This window comes from Drosophila tropicalis, unplaced genomic scaffold, assembly GCF_018151085.1.
Source record: "Drosophila tropicalis isolate 14030-0801.00 unplaced genomic scaffold, ASM1815108v1 contig_4, whole genome shotgun sequence".
NCBI lineage: Eukaryota > Metazoa > Arthropoda > Insecta > Diptera > Drosophilidae > Drosophila > Drosophila tropicalis.
The window spans coordinates 1,983,049-2,002,315 of NW_027172862.1; the positions used below are offsets into that span (position 1 = coordinate 1,983,049).

Consider the following 19,267-nt stretch of genomic DNA (forward strand, 5'->3'; position numbering starts at 1 on the left):
AAAGCAACTGTGAACTACAGAGAAATCGCATAATAAAAGAAAATACACAATATGTACACACACACATACATAGAAACAGAAAAAAAATAACACGAAAAGGAAAAGGCAACAAAAAGAGAATCAAAATCAATAATTAAATAGGCATGAAAAGTGTGTGTGAGAAGAGAAGATTGGCTAAGGTTGTGGTAGGGGAGACACGGGGCGATGGTGGAATGGAGAGGAGAGAAGAGATGGAAACTGGAAGTGGAAGTGGGAGAAGACGACAACAACAGCGGGCGTCGTCGTCTACACTGTGACGATGATGACGCCTGAGAACAATATACAAAGTTGGCATATGTAGAGAAATACATGCATACATATGTATGTATGTACATCTCTATACATACCTACATACGTACCTAGTCATAACGGAACGAGTTGGAGCAAAGCAATATAATCGAAGGCTACAAATACTTATGTATGTCTAGTTGCGCTGCTGAGCTTCTTCTTCAGATGAGATGTGTGTCCACACACATGACAACTCACCGTTCATCACAATTGGTCACATTTTTATGATGAATACATGCAGATGTGATGAACAATTCACAAAGATGATGTATGAATGTATTTAAAATAGAAGTGATGCATTGGTATTTACTAATCTATACAAATATCTTGCTACATTTTATTCAACATACAACATTTCTTTTGGTTAATAACTTAAACATAATACATACATATCTAAATCTATAATAATTTTGTTGAAATTTCGTTGACTTTGTTTTCAACACTTGACAAAATAATTGCTCTCTGTTTCATATTGAAAACTTTAAACTTTTCTAGTTTAATCATTTCATTTATATGCCCCACACCCCAGCCCCCAACACACACACACACACACACACACCCTTTCGCAGCAGCAACTTTGTCTAGGTGTATTCATATGTGTATCAATGTATTAGTAGATTCATCATCCCCATTCTTAAATCTAAAAATAATATATGTATACAACAAAAAAAAAAAGAAACATTTTTTTTTTTTTTTTTTTTTGTTGACTGCATTTCTTGTGTGTTCATAAAAATTCCATTGACTTGAGGCAGGCACATACACAGACACACACACACACACATACACACATACACACATACACAGCAAAAAATGCCGTGAGAGGAAGGGAAGGCAGCGGCGGTGGCGGTGGCGGTGGCGATAATAGTGATGTGATGTTGGCATTAATTCTCGAAAAAATGTTTCCAAACAGATGCGGTAATGTTTTTCGCACAAAAGGAAGAAGAAGAAGAAAAAATACACACACATTCACACATGCAGAGAACAAAAAACAGAGCTTATTCATCCATTTATTCTGAAAATGACGAATTTTTTCTTTATACATACATACGTACCACAAGCCCATAACCAACCCTCAACGAGGCATCTATCATAAATATTCAAATCAGATAATTTTCAAGAAACACCTTTTTTTATAATGGTCCAATTTAATCTGAGTGAGCAAAGCCAATAAGAAACATCAATGCAAATTAGCTGAAACTGTAAACGAAGTTTATATACCCTTGCAGACATTGACCGCTATAGTGTCATTATAGGGAACCGATTGTATCAATTTCGACAAAAGTGTAGCTTACTTAGACAGTTGGAGAGAGACACTTTACCATATTATAAGAAATACACTGCATAATCAATAAGTCAGCTACATATAACAAAAAACTTACATACTGCAGGAAAAAGTACAGCTGCGAACTTAAAAATAGCACCACTTGCTGAGGTAATGTATTCAAAGGATTCCCTAGGCTTATTTTAAGGTTCTAGGAACATGTGAATACGTTTTTGAACGTAAAATACTTTCTACTAATAGAAGCAGAAAAAAAATTCTATCAAAATCCAACGTTTTCAAAGATTTTTACAAAAAACCTTGATATACTCAAAAAATACCCGAAACTAAAAATAGCACCACTTGCAGTATTTTGCAAAATACCGTTAAATTTCGCAGAATTGCATAGCAAAAAACACATATTTAACAGTCCCTGGTTCAAAGTCGATTTTAAAAGCAACAGTACTACAAAATATCCGAGACTTTTAGATATAATGGGTCGGGGAAAACACTGCCCCGGGAAAAAAGCGAAACGTCATCCAAAACCAGGTTTTGGAGAAAAAATCGGGTCTTGAAGATGGAAAACTGGTTGGTACTTCCAACAGAGTGATCCGAATAGCGATCTATTTGAAACAGAAGCCTTCAACTCGCAGACGAAAGCCAAGACTGAAGCAGCAAGAAGTCGGTCCCTTAATGCGAGAGAGCAATAAGGATTCTTTTAAGGCTCTAACAGATCTTAAAAAGGACTTTAAGCCCCAAACTAGGGTCCAAATTGTTCCCAACTACCTCCGGAAGATCAATTCAAAAGATTCCAGTCGAAGAAAGCCTCCACTTTTGAACGCTAGACATAATGCCAATCGCCTTAAGTTGGTCAAAGATCATGAGAACTGGCTTGTCCAAAACTGGAGGAACGTACAATGGACTGATGAAAATAAAATTGTAAAATATCGTAGAAAAGGCTATAGACCATACGTCTGGCGTCCACAGAACCTGGAATTCAACTCCAAATTCACCCTAGAGTCTAGAATCAGTGTCATTGGTATGGGGCTGTTAGTCTTATTATGGTGTCGGTTACATATCAGTCCACAAATCGATTATGGATCAGCAAGTTCATGTAAATCTCTTATAGACGGTGTTGCCACTATACGCTGAGGATAATATACAGCTAATATGACCCTTTCAACAGGACATCAGCCCAAAGCACACCAGTAAGAAAGCCAGGAAGTGGTGCTTAGCGAATTATCTGAATGTAATTGAGTGGCTGGGACAGTCACCAGACCAAAATCTCGTTGAAAATCTTTGGTCTGATATTAAAAAAGCAGTTGCTGTTTCATTACCAACAAAAATTGAGAAGTTTTGGGAAGTAATCCAGAAGTCCTGGGCAAAAATAACAGTCAAATGCTGTCAAGACCTGGTTGACTCAATACCAGGACGATGTGCTGCGGTTATTGCCAATAAGGGCAATGCAACAAAGTATAAAGTTTATTATTTAATACTATTTTTAATATCTGATCATAACTTGTTAATAAATTTTGTTTTTTTCTGTTATTTTTTAATTTTGAGTAAATATTTGAAAAGTGGTGCTATTTTTAGTTTCGGGTATTTTTTGAGTATATCAAGGTTTTTAGTAAAAATCTTTGAAAACGTTGGATTTTGATAGAATTTTTTTTCTGCTTCTATTAGTAGAAAGTATTTTACGTTCAAAAACGTATTCACATGTTCCTAGAACCTTAAAATAAGCCTAGGAATCCTTTGAACACATTACCTTAGCAAGTGGTGCTATTATTAAGTTCGCAACTGTACATAGATACAAAGAGATGATATTAATTTTGTAATTTTCAAGAAAATACATGTCGTATACGCAATTTTTCAATAGATTTCGAAGTTGAAGAGAAATGGCTTACAGGGTACATATATCACAATATCGATAAACTTTCCATTTTATCATGTACATGGACATTTACTAGTCTAACATAAGTTTGACGCGGCTTAGTCAAGATAAAACTAAACTAAACTAACTAACTAAACTAAAGACTTTTCACTTATCCTCACTTGTGTATACCCTATGCGAATTGATTGGTTGTAGACTCAAATTAGTATATAGAAAAGGCATTTAGTAGTAGGCTAAACGAATAATTATAATGATTTTGTTTCCAGAAGACATTTGAAAACTAATTCCAATAAATAGAGAATCAAATGTTTAGAGGGGTTAAAGGTTAGGGTAGCTACAAGTCGTCAATGGTCGATGGTCGACGTCGCTGCTTACTTTTTACCCATGGCTAACTAATATATAGAATTTTATTGTGGTGATGATTGTTTTTGTTGCTTTTATCAGTTGCTAGGCTTTAATTTTTGTGTGTTATTTTTTTGTTCATGTTGTTGTTGTTGTTGTTGTTGTTGATTTTTTGTTTTTCGTATTTTACTTTGTCTCTTTTCACTTCTGCTTCTTCCTTTCTTAGTTGCCTTTTGTTGTTTGCCTTTTATTATTATTTTTTTTATTTTATTTTATTTGAGTTCGTTGTTTCTGCCGTCCGACGTCGCTGACGTTGACGCTAGCGTTGACTTTGGCGTTGACTTTGGCGTTGGCGTTGGCGTTGCCGTTGTGTTGTTGTCCCCTACAACCAACCTACCTACCTTCCCTTGCCATGCCTTGCCCGCCTTTTCGCTTCACCCTCCCCTTCCAACATTGCCCTGCTGTTGTTGGTGTTGTTGCTGTTGCTGTTGCTGCTGCTGCTGCTTCTTGCTTCCAACAACAAAAAACAAAAAACAACAACAACACAATCTCTCATATTATATTGAAACGTTTTGCGCTTTTGCGCTTACTCACAATCAAATCTCACGCCGCATTTTTAGTCTCAATAATAACTGAAACGAAAAACACGCGCGGCCCCAGCGAACGCGCTAAGAGGCAAAAGCAACAACAACAACAATAACAGCAGCAGCAATAGCAACGGGCAAAAACAACAACAACAATAACATAAACAGCAAGAAACGTCGTCAAACGTCAGTTCCCTTTTAATTTGTTTTTTTTTCTTCTGTGTTTTTTTTTTGTGTTTTACTTTTTATTTAATTTTTTTTTTTTTTGTTCCCGTACGTGTGTGTTGTGTATCTGTGTGTGTGTGTGTGCATTTTGCATTTTGTTGGAGAGCAAGCAAGCAGCAGCAGCTAGCTTGTGTATGAGAGGAAAAGAGGGAGCGAGTGCAAATAGTGGCAAAGAGAGCACGAGAGAGCAAAACTTGTTTTACATCACATCGCTCGTTCACGCCGTCGCCGCCACCGCCGCCGCCCCCATTAGACCCGCATTTAACGACGCCTCTGCGGCATAGCCCGTTGCGTTTTTGTATTGAGTGGGTCGTGTGCCTTGTGTATGCTGTTGCTGCAGCATAATTAGAAGACATTTTGCTCTCCCGACTCTCGCGCTCTCTATCTCCTCTCTCTCTCTCTCTGCATCTGGCTTACTTGATGTTTTCTCTTTGTTTAAAGTGGTGCCGCCTCTCTTGGTCAAATTGTATACCCTACGACCAAAGGCGACTAAACAATTTTGTCTAGTATAATATTATTAATTTTTGTTTAACAATTGTGATAAATTTTGAAATTGCTGCACATCTGTATGGAAATAAGTGAGTTGGATAAGGGTAGGGTATTAGCAAGTCGGTGCATTGTCTTAAATTGCAAAAAAATATTTTCTTTTTATTGCTATTGTGTTTTGTTTAAACATTCGCGTATTTTATTTTGCTTTCATATGTACATATATGTATGTATGTACATCTGTATGTATTATGTACATATGTATGTTTATGTACGAATGTATGTATGTACATACATATATATGTGTTTTACTCGGCATTCGTTATCAACGTCGCATTTGCTTTGCATCTTTCTTTGGTTTTTGTATGTTTTTTTTTTTTTTGTTTCAATTTAATTAGTTTTATTTTTCGTCATAATTAATTTATAGACTGTGTTCTCCTCCAACCGTAGCCCCGCTCCTTTAACGCTGATTTCCCCCTTTCATTGACTACGTGACCGCACAGTTTCTGATAAGATTTATAATGCATACATATGCACATATGTATGTACGTATGTATGTACATATAAATATGTATATATGGGTATAGGCCTCTATAGTAAGTACAGTGGTTCGCGATTTACAGTTTATGCATTACCATTTTATTTGCTTTGTATGTACATACATCAATGTACACATACATATGTAAGTATGTAAGACTGTTCGACCATTATTTAGTACTAAAACATTTTCGATTTAAATTTATTGAGACGCCATTAGAATCGATCAATTTATTCAAATGTTCAGCACACACTGCCCAACTGTGTTGTCTATAAATTCTTTAAAAAACTACATACATACATATGTGATATACATACATACATATAAGTACATACGTACATATGTATGTATGATTGTACATACGTATGTATGTACATAAATTGTGCTTTATTATTTCTAGCAATTTCCAATGTCTTTTGGGAGCATATTCCCAAACAAGTTAAACTAATCTGATGTTTTTTTTCTTTTCCATCTGATCCGTGGCCCATAATCTTCTTTATTAACTAAAGGCTTAAACCACCTTTTAACAGTGTGATTATCTATCTATCTTTACAAACTTTCAGTATATGTACAGATACATACATACATACATATGTACATACCTACATACATTTTTACATATGAATGTATGTTTGTATGTCTTATTGTACATACATTGTACTTCATTGTACTATTTAAAAGAAATTACTTGGAATTAAGAAACTACTATCTTCATGTACGTAAGAGAAAGAAAAAAACCCATATTTAACAATGACTTTATCGCGTAGAAAATGTAGTTTTTTTTTTGACGTTGTTACCTCTGATGAGTCAGATGATTTTTATTTATACAGTAAAAGAGTGTCAGATATATACCTACATATGTACATACATATATGTATCTATATATGTTGATAGTTTTTATGTAAATTATATACTTATGTACACATACAAAGCTACTATGTAAGTATCTATGTTCATATGTACATATGTACATAGTTGGAACATTGAACTGTAATATTCCAAATAGCAAACATTTATTGGAAAAAATATTCAAAATTTATTGAAAATTTCAATATATGTATGTACATACATATGTGGGATGAAAAAGTTTTGTTATTGTAAGAAAATTTGTTAAAAATTGCAAATTTATTTTTATCAGCCATTGAAAAATATGAAATATTCCATTCAAAATACAAAAATGAGATGGAGCACAATCATCTCTTCAAATCGCTGCGAATTGATGTGAATATCCCTAAAGGAAGTATTGGCCTTTGTATAGAAAACTTGGTCATGGTCAAAGTTAGTCAGTTTCTGTTCCTCGTCTCAGCTGGATGGCTTGATGGTTTTTCTTTATAGTCTCTTTACTTGAATCGAGGCGACAACAGGCTAAATAATTTACAATTATATACACACACACACACAGTTAGTACATACGCACACTTATATAGAAATATTTATATACAATTCATCTGTATGTACATATGTATATAAACTTTGTTGATTGAGTCAACTTGACGACGAATACAGACCAAAAAAAAAAAAAAAAAAAATAATAATAATAATGAATACACGCGCCCAACTCACAAAACTTTTGTTTTTATACTTTGAATCTTTTATTTATGTTGCTCTGGCGATTACGTCAGCTGACAGTCGTTTCGGGAACGCATACATACATACATAGACACATACACTAAAGTTGTATGCAAAAAAACGACATCCAAAATTTGAGCAAATGTATTTCTTTTTTTTTTTTTGGTTTATAACATATTTTTCCTGTCCCATGTTTGTTGATTTGTGTTTGTTTGTTGCCTGCCAGTTCAGGTGAAAGTTGCAGAAATCAAAGAAAAATAGTTATACCAAAATGTGTGGGGGAAACTTTGAGAGAAAAAAGCAAAAAAATAAAAACAAAACACAAAATGCAACTAGAAAATGGCAAAAGTACATACAGTTGCGAGCAAAAAAATAGTAGCGCAAAACACTTGCCGATATTTATTACTATAACTTGCAAGATAATATTCCGATCTGTGTAAAACCTTTAAGTATCGTTATCAGCAATGTCTAACACTTATCCATTACAATTTAACTTCACTTGGAGACTTAACTTTTTGCTACTTAATTTTTAAGCTTAATTGCCAAATTTAGAGCGAGCAAAATAATAGTAGTGAAGGATCTTTCCTTGCAGGAAACTAAAACTATTGCTAGAAGGTTGGTTTTTTTGCTTTATTTGAGGTGTTAAATGTTCGCGGTAGAAGATTCATTAAAGTATTCCAATTCGCAGACTTAAATGGGCCGGGGTACGCATATGTCTTTTAAGAAGACTATTCAGATCAGAAACCTTATGGATAAGGCCAAAACTTACATAGAAGTCTGTCAAATTTTTAATTACTCCCTAAATGCAGTTCCAAATGCATTAAAATTTAAAAAAATATCAGAAAGACGTGGCCGAAAGCTTTAAATCTCGCCCGAATTAGAAAAAAAAAATAGTACGAGGCTCAAGGCTTCGCTCGTTTGCATCTGCTGTGAAGATCCAGGAAGAGCCTAAAGTGCCGGCCAGTGTTTGGACAGTGCGGTGAGAGTTACCTCAAAATAACTTGAACGGTCGCAGCCCTCGGAAAAATCCGCTTCTCCCACAGAAGACCATAAACGAATGGATTGAATGCTCAAAATTTCACATAAAATGGCCTGTGGAGAAATGGCGCAACATACTGTGGTCAGATGAGTCCAAAATTGTGATGTTTGGACAGAGGGGATCTAGGCCGTATATTCGTCGACAGAAAAACACGGAGTACAGTCCACAGTACACCACAAAGACTATTAAACATGGCAGATGAAGTGTGTTGGTGTCAGGCTGTTTTCCCTAATACGGTGTTGGTCCTATATGCTGCATAGAAGGCATAATGTGTACGTTAAAATTATTGAGGAAGTAAAGGTACAACATGACGACGAGAAAATATCACTTTGTTGGGTATTTCAACAAGACAATAACCAGAAACTCACAAGGAAAGTGGCAAAAGCTCGTATCGACAATGCTAGAGTAGATTTAATGAAGTGGCCCGCACAGTCGCCCGATCTGAGCCCGATTGAAAATTTGTAGTGCGACGTTAAGAAGGGAGTAGATGCTGCACAGCCAACCACTAAAAGAGGTCCTTAGACTGCTATAGAGCGTACATGAAAGGCCATAACACCAGAAAAGTGTTAGAAAATGATAGATTCAATGCCGCGTCGCTGCGCAGCCGAATTGGGGAACAATGGACATACCACTAATTATTAATAGGTTGATATTAACTTGGTCTTTATTTTAAAACTATTTCCCTGGAATAAAACCCTATACTATGATATCTTGAGCTCTTTGAAATATGTGCTACTATTATTTTGCTCGCCTCAATTTGGAACTATTGACACCAAATCTTCATTATTTTCGAAATATCAAAATGGAGTGGTTTTTTTTGTTTATAATATAATTAATAACAGACCTAATAAGAAATTTGCATACCAAGAAGTTTCAGTCTTGCCTCGATAACATAACTTTCTATGATATTTATAAAATGGGTGAAGCCACTACTATTTTTTGCTCGCAGCTGTATGTATGTACATACATATATACACACACATACATATATAATATTTAAGCGATAGAGTGAAATTAGCCCCATGCCCGTTCATTAATTTTCTGATGAGATTTACTGGTTGATTTTTCTACAATAGACTGTATAGGCTAGACATATGTACATACATACATACATACATACATACATACATACATATGTTGTATGTATGTATTCTCAATATTCTTCCAAGTGGCTGCTAAGAAGAAGGAGGAAAACATTTATGAAAAGCATGAAAGCAAACATTTATCCAATCAACATCAAAGTTTTCTTAACTAAAAGAGAGTATCCGATGTATTCAGTCAGGGGCGAACTTGCAGAATTTGAGGCCCAGGATCCCCAAGGATCCTGCTTATTTCTTGCAACTTTAGTACAGGGTAACTAACCCAGTGCATACACTCATACATATGTATTTGTGTGTATTCGTCATGATATATGTACATAATATAGCCAACTTAAATTTCATTTTATTCCATTTAATTTTAGCTTAATTAATTTTGCTTATTTGCATACTTGTATATGTATGTGTGTATACAATTGTATGTGTGTGTGTGTGTGTGAAAAAGTTGTGTCCAAAGTTAAATATTTGTGCAATTCTTGTCATTCTCTTTTCTCAGTCTTTTTGAATCTGTGTAGAATTGTTTGAAAATATCTTCTCAAGCTATCTTCCAAATCAAAACTTTGTAAAAGTTGAGAATCTTCTCTTGGGTTGGGCTCCAATGGCTTTCACTAAGCGCTGAGCGCCTGCTAACAGTAAAAATTTAAAAAAAAAAAATAATAATAAAGCAGTCCCCACATACAGGTCGTCGTCTTCATCGTCGTTTTCGTAAATATGTTTTGTTGTTGCTGCTGCTGGTTCGATGGAAAAGTGCAAAAGCTTTCTAATGCAACCGAGTTATAAAGATTGAAACGAAGAAATTATAACGAACAAAACAAACACCATGGTCCAATAATGTTTTCCTTTTTTTTTTTTGCAAGGGGTCATATAGAAAAAGAAAGAGGCAGTGAGTGTGATGGGGGGGGTTGATGGGCGGCCTTGCCAACAACAAGAACGAGAAACAACAAGAAGCAGTCAGAGCCAACAAGCAGCGCCAGTGGCAGCAGCAACGACAGCAGCAGCAGCAGTAGTAGTTGTACTAGTAGTAAAAGAAATAGAGACCAGAACAGAAACGAAAAATTTAAGTTCACTCGGTTAACAGCAGCAGCAGGCAGACCCACAGACATACACACATAAACAAACAGAGTCAGACAGAGAAGCAGTAACGTCAGTCGATTCGTCGTCGTCGTCGGTCGCTGTTGTCGTCGCCGTCGCCGTCGTCATCGTCATCGTTGGTTGTGTGTAGATTTTTGCCAATTTTACCTTGTCGCTGCTCTCTAGCAGAAAACAGTGTCGAACTTAAAGAGCGAGTAACGTGACGTGTCGTGTTGTCGGTTGAAATTTGTTGTCTTTTTTTTTAATTTTTTTTCTGTTCCTACCAAATGAGAAGAAAAACAGAAAACAGAAAATGTGTGTGTGCAAAATAAGCGAAAATCCAAAACAAAAGGCGAACAATAATACAGAGAAACATAAAGTGTGAATGTGTCTGTGTGTGTGTGTGTAAGAGAGAGAAAGGAAGGAAACAAAAAAAAAGAGAGAAAGAGAGCTCTGTTGATAGAGTACGCCGGTCTCTACTCACTCTCTCGCCTGCTCGCTCACTAACAACACTAGCTCACGCTTACTCTGTTGGCTAGGCCTAGGCAGCTGATTTTGCCGGCATCTGTCAGCTGTTTGTTGTGTGTGGCTCTCTCGTTTACTCTCTCTCTCTCTTTCGCCCGCCCGCAGTGTTTTTATCTCTATGTGGTTTGTGTCAAACACTAGCGTAACAATAAGCTGCTAAGTAGCAGCAGCAGCAGCAGCTAAGTGGGAGCAGAGTTGTAAGCTGCGCGGTTATCGACTGAATCAGCAGCAGCGACAAAAATGTCCTTTTGCGTTTGCCATATTTGTCGGTTGTGCGATTACCTTAGCAATGATGCACAAACAGCAAAAGAAATATAGTACCATAGCATCAGCAGCAGCAGCAACAGTAAAAAACACTACAGAAAAAATCAAAACAACAGCATCAGGAGTAGCAACAACAACAGAACCAGCGACAACGTTAAATCTTAACAGCAGCAGCAGCAGCATCAACATCAACATGTTAGCCACAGCAGCGACATCTGCGTCAGCAGCAGCACGCAAACGCAGTCGCAGCGCTAGCAATGGCAGCAAACGCAATGCCACCGGCAGCGGTCGCAAATTAACCAAGAGCGTGAGTGTGCCGTTGCCTTTTTTTTCTCTCTCTCTCTCTCTCTCTCTATCTCTTTGCTGGCTAGCTATCTTTGTGACTCTCTGTTTACATGGGGAACCTTTTGCACGTGTTCGTTGCTATCGCTGCTGTGCGCCCAGCAAACGTTTATTAACAGAGGCTGCAGCAGCGAACAAATTGGGGCAATATATCTGTTAACCCATTAACAGAACATTTGGTTGTTGTTGGGGTCAATTCCTTTGTAGGAATTTGTGTGATTGATAACAGAAATGCCTTATATAACACAGATCAACTTTTTTATTAATTTTTTTTTTTTTTTTAAGTCTTACCCCTCTCCACCATATGAATGGGTTGTTGTGTTAAATTTGGTACATGTGCCGACGTTTCTATACCCTTTCTTTCCCTATGGCATAATTTTATAATTACAATCACAATTTGGATTTTGGTAATGAAAAAGCTTTCCCAAACCACCGATATTATTGGCCCCCAAGACGAAATTAGGGGGCGCTATGGTGGAGGACAGTGAATAAGATTTATTATATGATTTTTAAAACAATTCGTTGTCTACGGTTATCAAACTTTCCAATTAGCATTATACATATATGTACATATGTATGGACATGTATTATTAGGTATATTATGTAGTGTTAAATGTCGTATAAAAATTCAAATTCCAACTAGTGTTTTGTTCGTTTCCCCCCCTTTTTTTTGTCGTCTTGTTCTTTCTTCTTTTTCATTCATTTGAAGCTTGCTCTCATGGTGTGTGCTCTCACTCTCTCGATTGTTCGGTCGGTCGGTCGTTCGTTCGAGTACATTCGTGCTCATTTCTCACTCGTTCGGGTCGCTGCTAAAAATAAACAGCGCCATAGCATGAGTTTTTTTTCTCCCCCTGTGCTTTTTGTGGGCAATGAAAACGAAAATTTGCGTGACGTCTCTCGACCTTGACTCATCGACGTGAACTGTTAAACTGTGCGGCGAATGTTGGCAACGGCTGCGGCAACGACGACGACAGCAGCAGCGGCAGCGGTGTTTTGTGTAGGGTTGCCAGACTGCGGCGAGGCGAGGCGAATGCTTATGCTGTCGCGGCGATGGTTTTTGCTCGTTCAAGTTGGGTTTGAAGTCAACGACGTCTTTGGAGACACAACGACAACCAGTTTACAAATACACTCGCATACCTCCTACCTACGACGTGTGCATGTACATATGTATGTGTGTACATGCAAACAACGACAGGGAAACATTTTGTCATAAAAAAAGTAAAGGAAAAAAAGTTGCCAAAAAACTGGTTCCACTTACAATTAGTACAAAATCAAAAAAAAAAGAAGAGAAATAAATACTAGCATTTCGAAAAGAAAGAAAAAACGACAAAAAGCACAACAAATGCTGCAAGCAACGGTATCTTTGCTTCTTTCTTTTCATTATTGGAATGCATGGCTACTAGATTTGCTCTCAGTCTTTTTCTGTTTCTCCTTTTATCTCAGTCTCTCACCAGCAATACCACAATTTCTCTTTCTCTAGCTTAGTTGCACTCATTTTGTTGCCAATAGGAAAATGCATTGCGTTATGCATGTCACTGCCACGCCCTCACAGCCGCTGCCGCCTTAACAAGTACTTTTTCGCGTGCCTACATCTCATCATCATTGCCATCTTCGTCGTCGACGCCGTCATCGTAGCTTTATCTCATTCATGCACACGTGAGAAAGACCAAGAAAATTAAGTCGTCGCTGTGTTCGGCCGTTCTTTTATTTTCACATTCGCGAACTGTTATCATCACCAACCACACACCATCATCTAATTTTTTTTTCTTTGGTCAAATTTTTCTATCTGTTTGTTGGCCGTTACAATTGGTCGTTTTTATTTTCTTTTTTTGTGGCTACATTTCTCTTTCTTTCTCCCTAGTCTCATTCTTAGGACAGCAGCACAAACGACAGCTGTTGGAGATGAGAGGAAATTAATTTCCTCAGTTTATGAAAATAAGCAAAATTCAAATTTAAAGTAGGACAAAAAAATTCATCAACAATTAAAATTGCTTATTTTGAATAGATTACACATACAGACTACAGTCTGTTTAAAAATAGAATAACATTTATAACTAGAAAATACTATAGACTTCGAACGGATCTCCCAGTTTATTTAATTGGTAGAAAAAAAAAAAAAATAAGTAAATAAATTGATCTCTCCAATCCAAACATTTCTACAGAACGTTTCATAGAGTTCTAGAGTTTTTCTTTATCAAAAAAATCTGCCATATGTATGTGTTTGTACTATAAATATGAATCGTTCTGGGAATATGGGATTTTAACTTGCTTTTAAAGTTCATCAAGTTCAAGAAAGGATAAACAAAGTGAATAATTAATTGAACACAAATTGACATATTTTGTTACACGGTATATAGAGTGTACTTTCAGTTCAATTCCATTTCTCTTCATATTCCACCATTTAATTTCTTAATTTTGGTCAAATGGCGCCCACTGTATATGTGTGTGTGTTGTTGTTGTTGTTGGCGAGGCAAACTGCTCGCGAAATGGAAATGACAAAGACGCCGGTTGGCTGCGTTGCTGTCGCTGCCCTCGGTTGTTGTCGCTGCTCTGCTCTCCTCTCTGTGATGGAAGAAGAGAAGCAGCAGCAATAGCAACAACAGCAGATGCGACGCAACGCGGCGCAGCAGCAATAGTAGCAATGGGCAGCAGAGGCAACTACAAAATAGTAGTTGTTGTAGTTGTGGTGTAGTTTAGTTTCGCTGTTGTTTTTGGTTGGGCGCGCGCGCGGAAGTCGCAGAAAATATTTATCAAAAAGGCTGGCAGAGGCAGAGAAGCAGCGGCGGCTAGCTGGCTGTCAATCGGATTAATTTTTATTGTACTTTTCTTTTCGGTCGGTCTTCATTGCTCTTTCTCTCGCTCGCGTGCTTACTCTCTCTCTCTCTCAGTCTCTGCATACTTGTGTGTGCAAGCGCGAGTGTGTGCGTGTGAGTGAGTATCGTTAATTTTTGTTTTTGCAAATGAGCGAATAGTTCTCTCTCTCGCTCTCAACTCACTCGTTTGTTTGTTCGAGCTGAGCTCTGGACTCTCTCTTACTGTCTGTCTGTCTGTTCCGAGACGTTCGTCGTCCCGTTTTTTTTTTTGTCTCTTGTTCTGCTTTTTTCACCTTCTTTTCTTTCTGCTTCTTATTGCTCGTTACAAATACGCGTATGTGCCCCAGAGAGCGACCGAGCGAGTGACTCCAAAAAAAAGAGGAAAAAAAAAGCAAATGAAATGTACAACATAAACTAAACTCGCGGCGTGCCATCGAGTCGTTTTTTTTTTTGTTTTTGGAATATGTTTTTAAAACACAAATTATTGCAGATAAAGGAAAACAATAATTGAAGTGAAAAAGTGCATTAAAAAATCGTCAGAAAATCAGCAATGAATGTGATAAAATTGTAATAGAATGTGAAAATTCACACACACACCCACATACACACTCACCCATACACACACATCATACACACTCACACGTACATATATACACACGTATGTGTGTGCAGAAAAAATATGCGGCGCTTAAAAAAGGTGAACGGCATTTTGTGGAATATAAACGAACAAAAAGAAAATGAGAAAAAAGAGGGGAAAAAAATTATTTTATTATGTGCTGCTCAAGTGCTATAGAATTAAAAATAAAAGAAAGAAAGAGAAAAAAGCGGCGAGCAAAGTCTCGAGAATACCCCAGAACGTTTGTTCATTGCTTTTAGTGGGGGTAGCCATTTTCATTTTTACTTTAATTTCAACCAATTTTTTTATTCCTCTTTCTCTTATTGTCTTTACGCTTTGCTTTTTGATAAAACATTACACACACACACTCAAGCATATACATATAAGCAGAGAGCAGAGGCAGGCGGCTGCAATTGCTCTCTTTTACTCCTTCTTTTCTCACTCGTTGTTGTTGTTGGCGAGAGGCATATCATATTGGTAAACGCATCTCACTCACTCACACTCACCCATAAGCTTCTCCACATTTTGCACACACACACACATGCGGACATTCTCATTCCGTTGGTGATTGTTGCCACCTAGTTTAAAATTTCTGTGACAAGTTGGTCGGTTTGTCTGGTCACACTAAGAATAACAACAGTCGCGCAGCCATCGCGAACTTGCTGATCAAAACAAAAAACAAGACAGTGTTGAGAAATTGCCAAAATGAGAGAATAAATTTACAAAAGAAAGAGCAAAGAAAAATTCAAAAATTAAAGAAAATGGTGGGGGTAAAAAAATGTATGGAAATGTATGGCAAATCAGAAATTGCCCAAATGAAAGAATAATTTTAAAAAGTAAAGAGTAAAGAAAAATTCTAAAATTAAAGAAAATGGTGGGGGTAAAAAAAATGTATGGAATGAAATTGTATGTGCATATTTAGTTCATAATTTCTTATTTTGTTTATTGCTTGTTGAAATAAACTAACGGTTTTTTTTTAAATTTTATTTGCTATTACAGATGTCCGCCGGCGCTCAATTGCAGATGGCCCCACAGACCACAGCGACCTTAAGTCATCATCATCCAAATCAGGCATCCCAGCAACAACAGTTGCCAATTCCCCCGCAACAGCAACAGCAACCACAACAACCCCCGCAGCAGCAACAGCATTTTGCCAATCATCACACAACGCAACAGCAAGATCAGCAACAAAACCCCACACAACAGCAACAACAACAACAGATTTTGCCACAGCAACATTTGCAACATTTGCAACAGCCGCCACAGCAATCTAAACATCATCCGCATCAGATACACCTGCCCCAGCATCCGCAGCAGCAACAACAACAACAGCAGCAGCAGCAACAACAACATTACCATCAGCAATCCCTGGGATTGCAGGTGGTGGTAGGTGGCGGTACGGGTGCCACAGTTGGTGGCAGTAGTAATCCCGACTCGAATATGAGCACTGGCTCCTCGCACAGCGAAAAGGATGTCAATGATATATTAAGTGGAGCAGCTGGCGTCGCGACAGCTGGAGGGTTACCCTGTCCGCCCTTTGGTATGCACTCCAATAACGGTGGCAACGACATGTTCATACAGAGCAGTGGGAAACAGCCACGAACGCCGGCTGATCGGAAACGAAAACGAAAATTGCCTCACAATACGACGGATGATGGCGGGTCAGCGGGCGGCGGCAGTGTCAACAATAGCAGTTTAAAAGGCAAATCCCTCGGTCTGAATCTGTGTAAAGTGGGTCTACCTGGTGTTTTATCGGTTGCGGATCGTCTTAGTGGCACATCAGTTGGCGGCGGCACTGGCGGAGGTGGAAGTAGTGCTGGTGGCGGCGGCGGCGGTGGTGGTGGAGGCGGTAGTTCTGGTTCTGGTAGTGGAGCTGGCGGCGGTAAAAGTGCACGTCTTCTTTTACCTGGTGGTGGTGGCGGCGTTGTCAGTGACAACAAAAAGATCAACGATTATTTCAATAAGCAACAACAGTCGGGAGTGGGCGTTGGAGTCGGTGTGGGGATACCTGGTGTAACGGGTGGTGGTGGCGGCGGTGTTGGTAATCCATCGGCGTTACGTCCACCACATGCCGGCAGTAAATCTCCATCATCCGCCCAACAGCAAACACCCACATCGGTGGCATCCAGTGGAGTTGTCGGTGTGGGCGTCGGAGTCGGAGTTGGAGTTGGTGGAGCGCCTTCTAATCAACAGCAGGTGCAGGTGCAAACGAGCCAAGTGCAAACGAGCCAAGCGTATTCAATGTATCCAGCTAGTCCACAGACGCAGGCGCCAAGTCAAGTGCCGCCACCAGGAGCGGATTTCCATTATGCTGCTGCTGCTGCTGCGGCTGCATCCTCCAAACAACAACAACAGCAGCAGCAGCAACAACAACAACAACAGCAACAGCAACAACGCCAGCAGCAACAGCAACAACAACAACAGACTTCCAATCAAATGGTTCCTCCTCATGTTGTGGTCAGTGGCTGTTCTTTGGGTCATGTGATGGGTTTAACCTCGCTTCCTCCGCCCCCACCCACATCTCAGAACCAACAACAGCAACAGCAGCAGCAACAACAGCAGCAGCAACAGCAGCAACAACAACAACAATTGGGTCCACCTGCCGTCACATCCTCTGGAGCAACCGTTGTCTCTGCCCATCCACATCAATTGAGCTCAATGGGATTGGGTGGTGTCGGCGTGGGCGTTGGCGTTGGAGTACAACCATTGCCACCACCACCCCCAATGCCCACCTCAATTATCACCTACAGCAAATCCACGCAAACAGAGGTCTCACTGCTTGAGCTCCAGGAGCGCGAGGCTGAACACGAGTCTGGCAAAGTAAAGCTGGACGAGATGACAAGACTGTCCGATGAGCAAAAGTGCCAGATCTTGGGCAATCAGAAGACAATTGACCAGCACAAATCGCACATTGCCAAATGCATTGATGTGGTCAAAAAGCTGCTGAAAGAGAAGAGCAGCATTGAGAAAAAGGAGGCCCGCCAAAAGTGTATGCAGAATCGCCTAAGATTAGGCCAATTTGTTACCCAACGGGTGGGCGCCACATTCCAGGTGAGTTTCTATACATCATAAACCCAACTTTGTTTGTTTTTCTATAATATTTATTTGTATTTTGCAGGAGAATTGGACGGACGGCTATGCCTTTCAGGAGCTAAGTCGACGACAGGAAGAGATCACAGCGGAACGTGAGGAAATTGATCGTCAGAAGAAACAGCTGATGAAGAAGCGTCCGGCTGAGTCCGGACGCAAGAGGAACAATAATAGCAACCAGAACAACCAGCAGCAACAGAATTCCAATTCCAATGACTCATCCCAGCTGACGGGCGGCCCGGGCAGTGATCGTCTGGGCGGTGGCGGAGCTGGTGGTGGCGGTAGTGTAGATAGTGGCCTCGGTGGCACCAATGCTGGTGGCCTTGGCGGCGGTGGTGGCGGTGTTGGTGGTGCCGGCGGCGGGGGCGGTGGCGGCGGCAGTGGCCGTGGCCTATCCCGCTCAAATTCCACGCAAGCGAATCAAGCCCAATTGCTACACAATGGTGGCGGTGGTTCCGGCGGCAATGTGGGCAACAGCGGCGGTGTCGGTGATCGGCTATCTGATCGCGGCGGCGGCGGTGGCGGCCTGGGTGGCAATGATAGCGGCAGTTGCTCCGATTCGGGCACTTTCCTCAAGCCAGATCCGGTTTCAGGTGCATACACGGCCCAGGAATACTATGAATATGATGAGATCTTAAAGCTACGTCAAAATGCACTGAAAAAGGAAGATGCCGATCTGCAGCTTGAAATGGAGAAGCTGGAAAGGGAACGGAATCTGCATATACGTGAGCTTAAGCGGATACTCAATGAAGATCAGGTGAGTACTCTATTCTTCTCTCACTCTAATTGATTAAACAATAAATCTATCTATCTCACTCGCTCTCTCTCGCAGTCCCGCTTTAACAATCATCCTGTGCTGAATGATCGATATCTGCTGTTAATGCTATTGGGCAAGGGTGGCTTCTCAGAGGTGCACAAGGCCTTTGACCTTAAGGAGCAACGCTATGTCGCATGTAAGGTGCACCAATTAAACAAGGATTGGAAGGAGGATAAGAAAGCTAATTATATCAAGTGAGTAGAGGAGGAGAGGAAAGCATTAAGAAGATAAAAGCAAAAATATACAGAGAAGACAGAAAAAGAATAAACAGTAAAAGACAGATTTATTTTAGAGGACATAATCATTAACTTACAGATCAGAGATCAGTTCTATATAAGTATATATGTACGACTTTTGGTCAGCTTAATATCTA

At 39.2% G+C, this 19,267-nt stretch overlaps 1 protein-coding gene across 1 annotated transcript in view; it reads left to right on the forward strand.

Moving 5' to 3' along the window:
* The window catches only part of Tlk (Tousled-like kinase), a 46,248-nt gene that overhangs the window by 25,266 nt on the left and 1,715 nt on the right, over window positions 1–19,267 (forward strand). Inside the window, exons 2-4 of the mRNA XM_068285122.1 lie at window positions 15,987–18,038; window positions 18,106–18,834; window positions 18,910–19,088. Of these exons, the coding sequence (XP_068141223.1) occupies window positions 15,987–18,038; window positions 18,106–18,834; window positions 18,910–19,088 (2,960 nt within the window). The remainder of the gene's footprint in view (window positions 1–15,986; window positions 18,039–18,105; window positions 18,835–18,909; window positions 19,089–19,267) is intronic.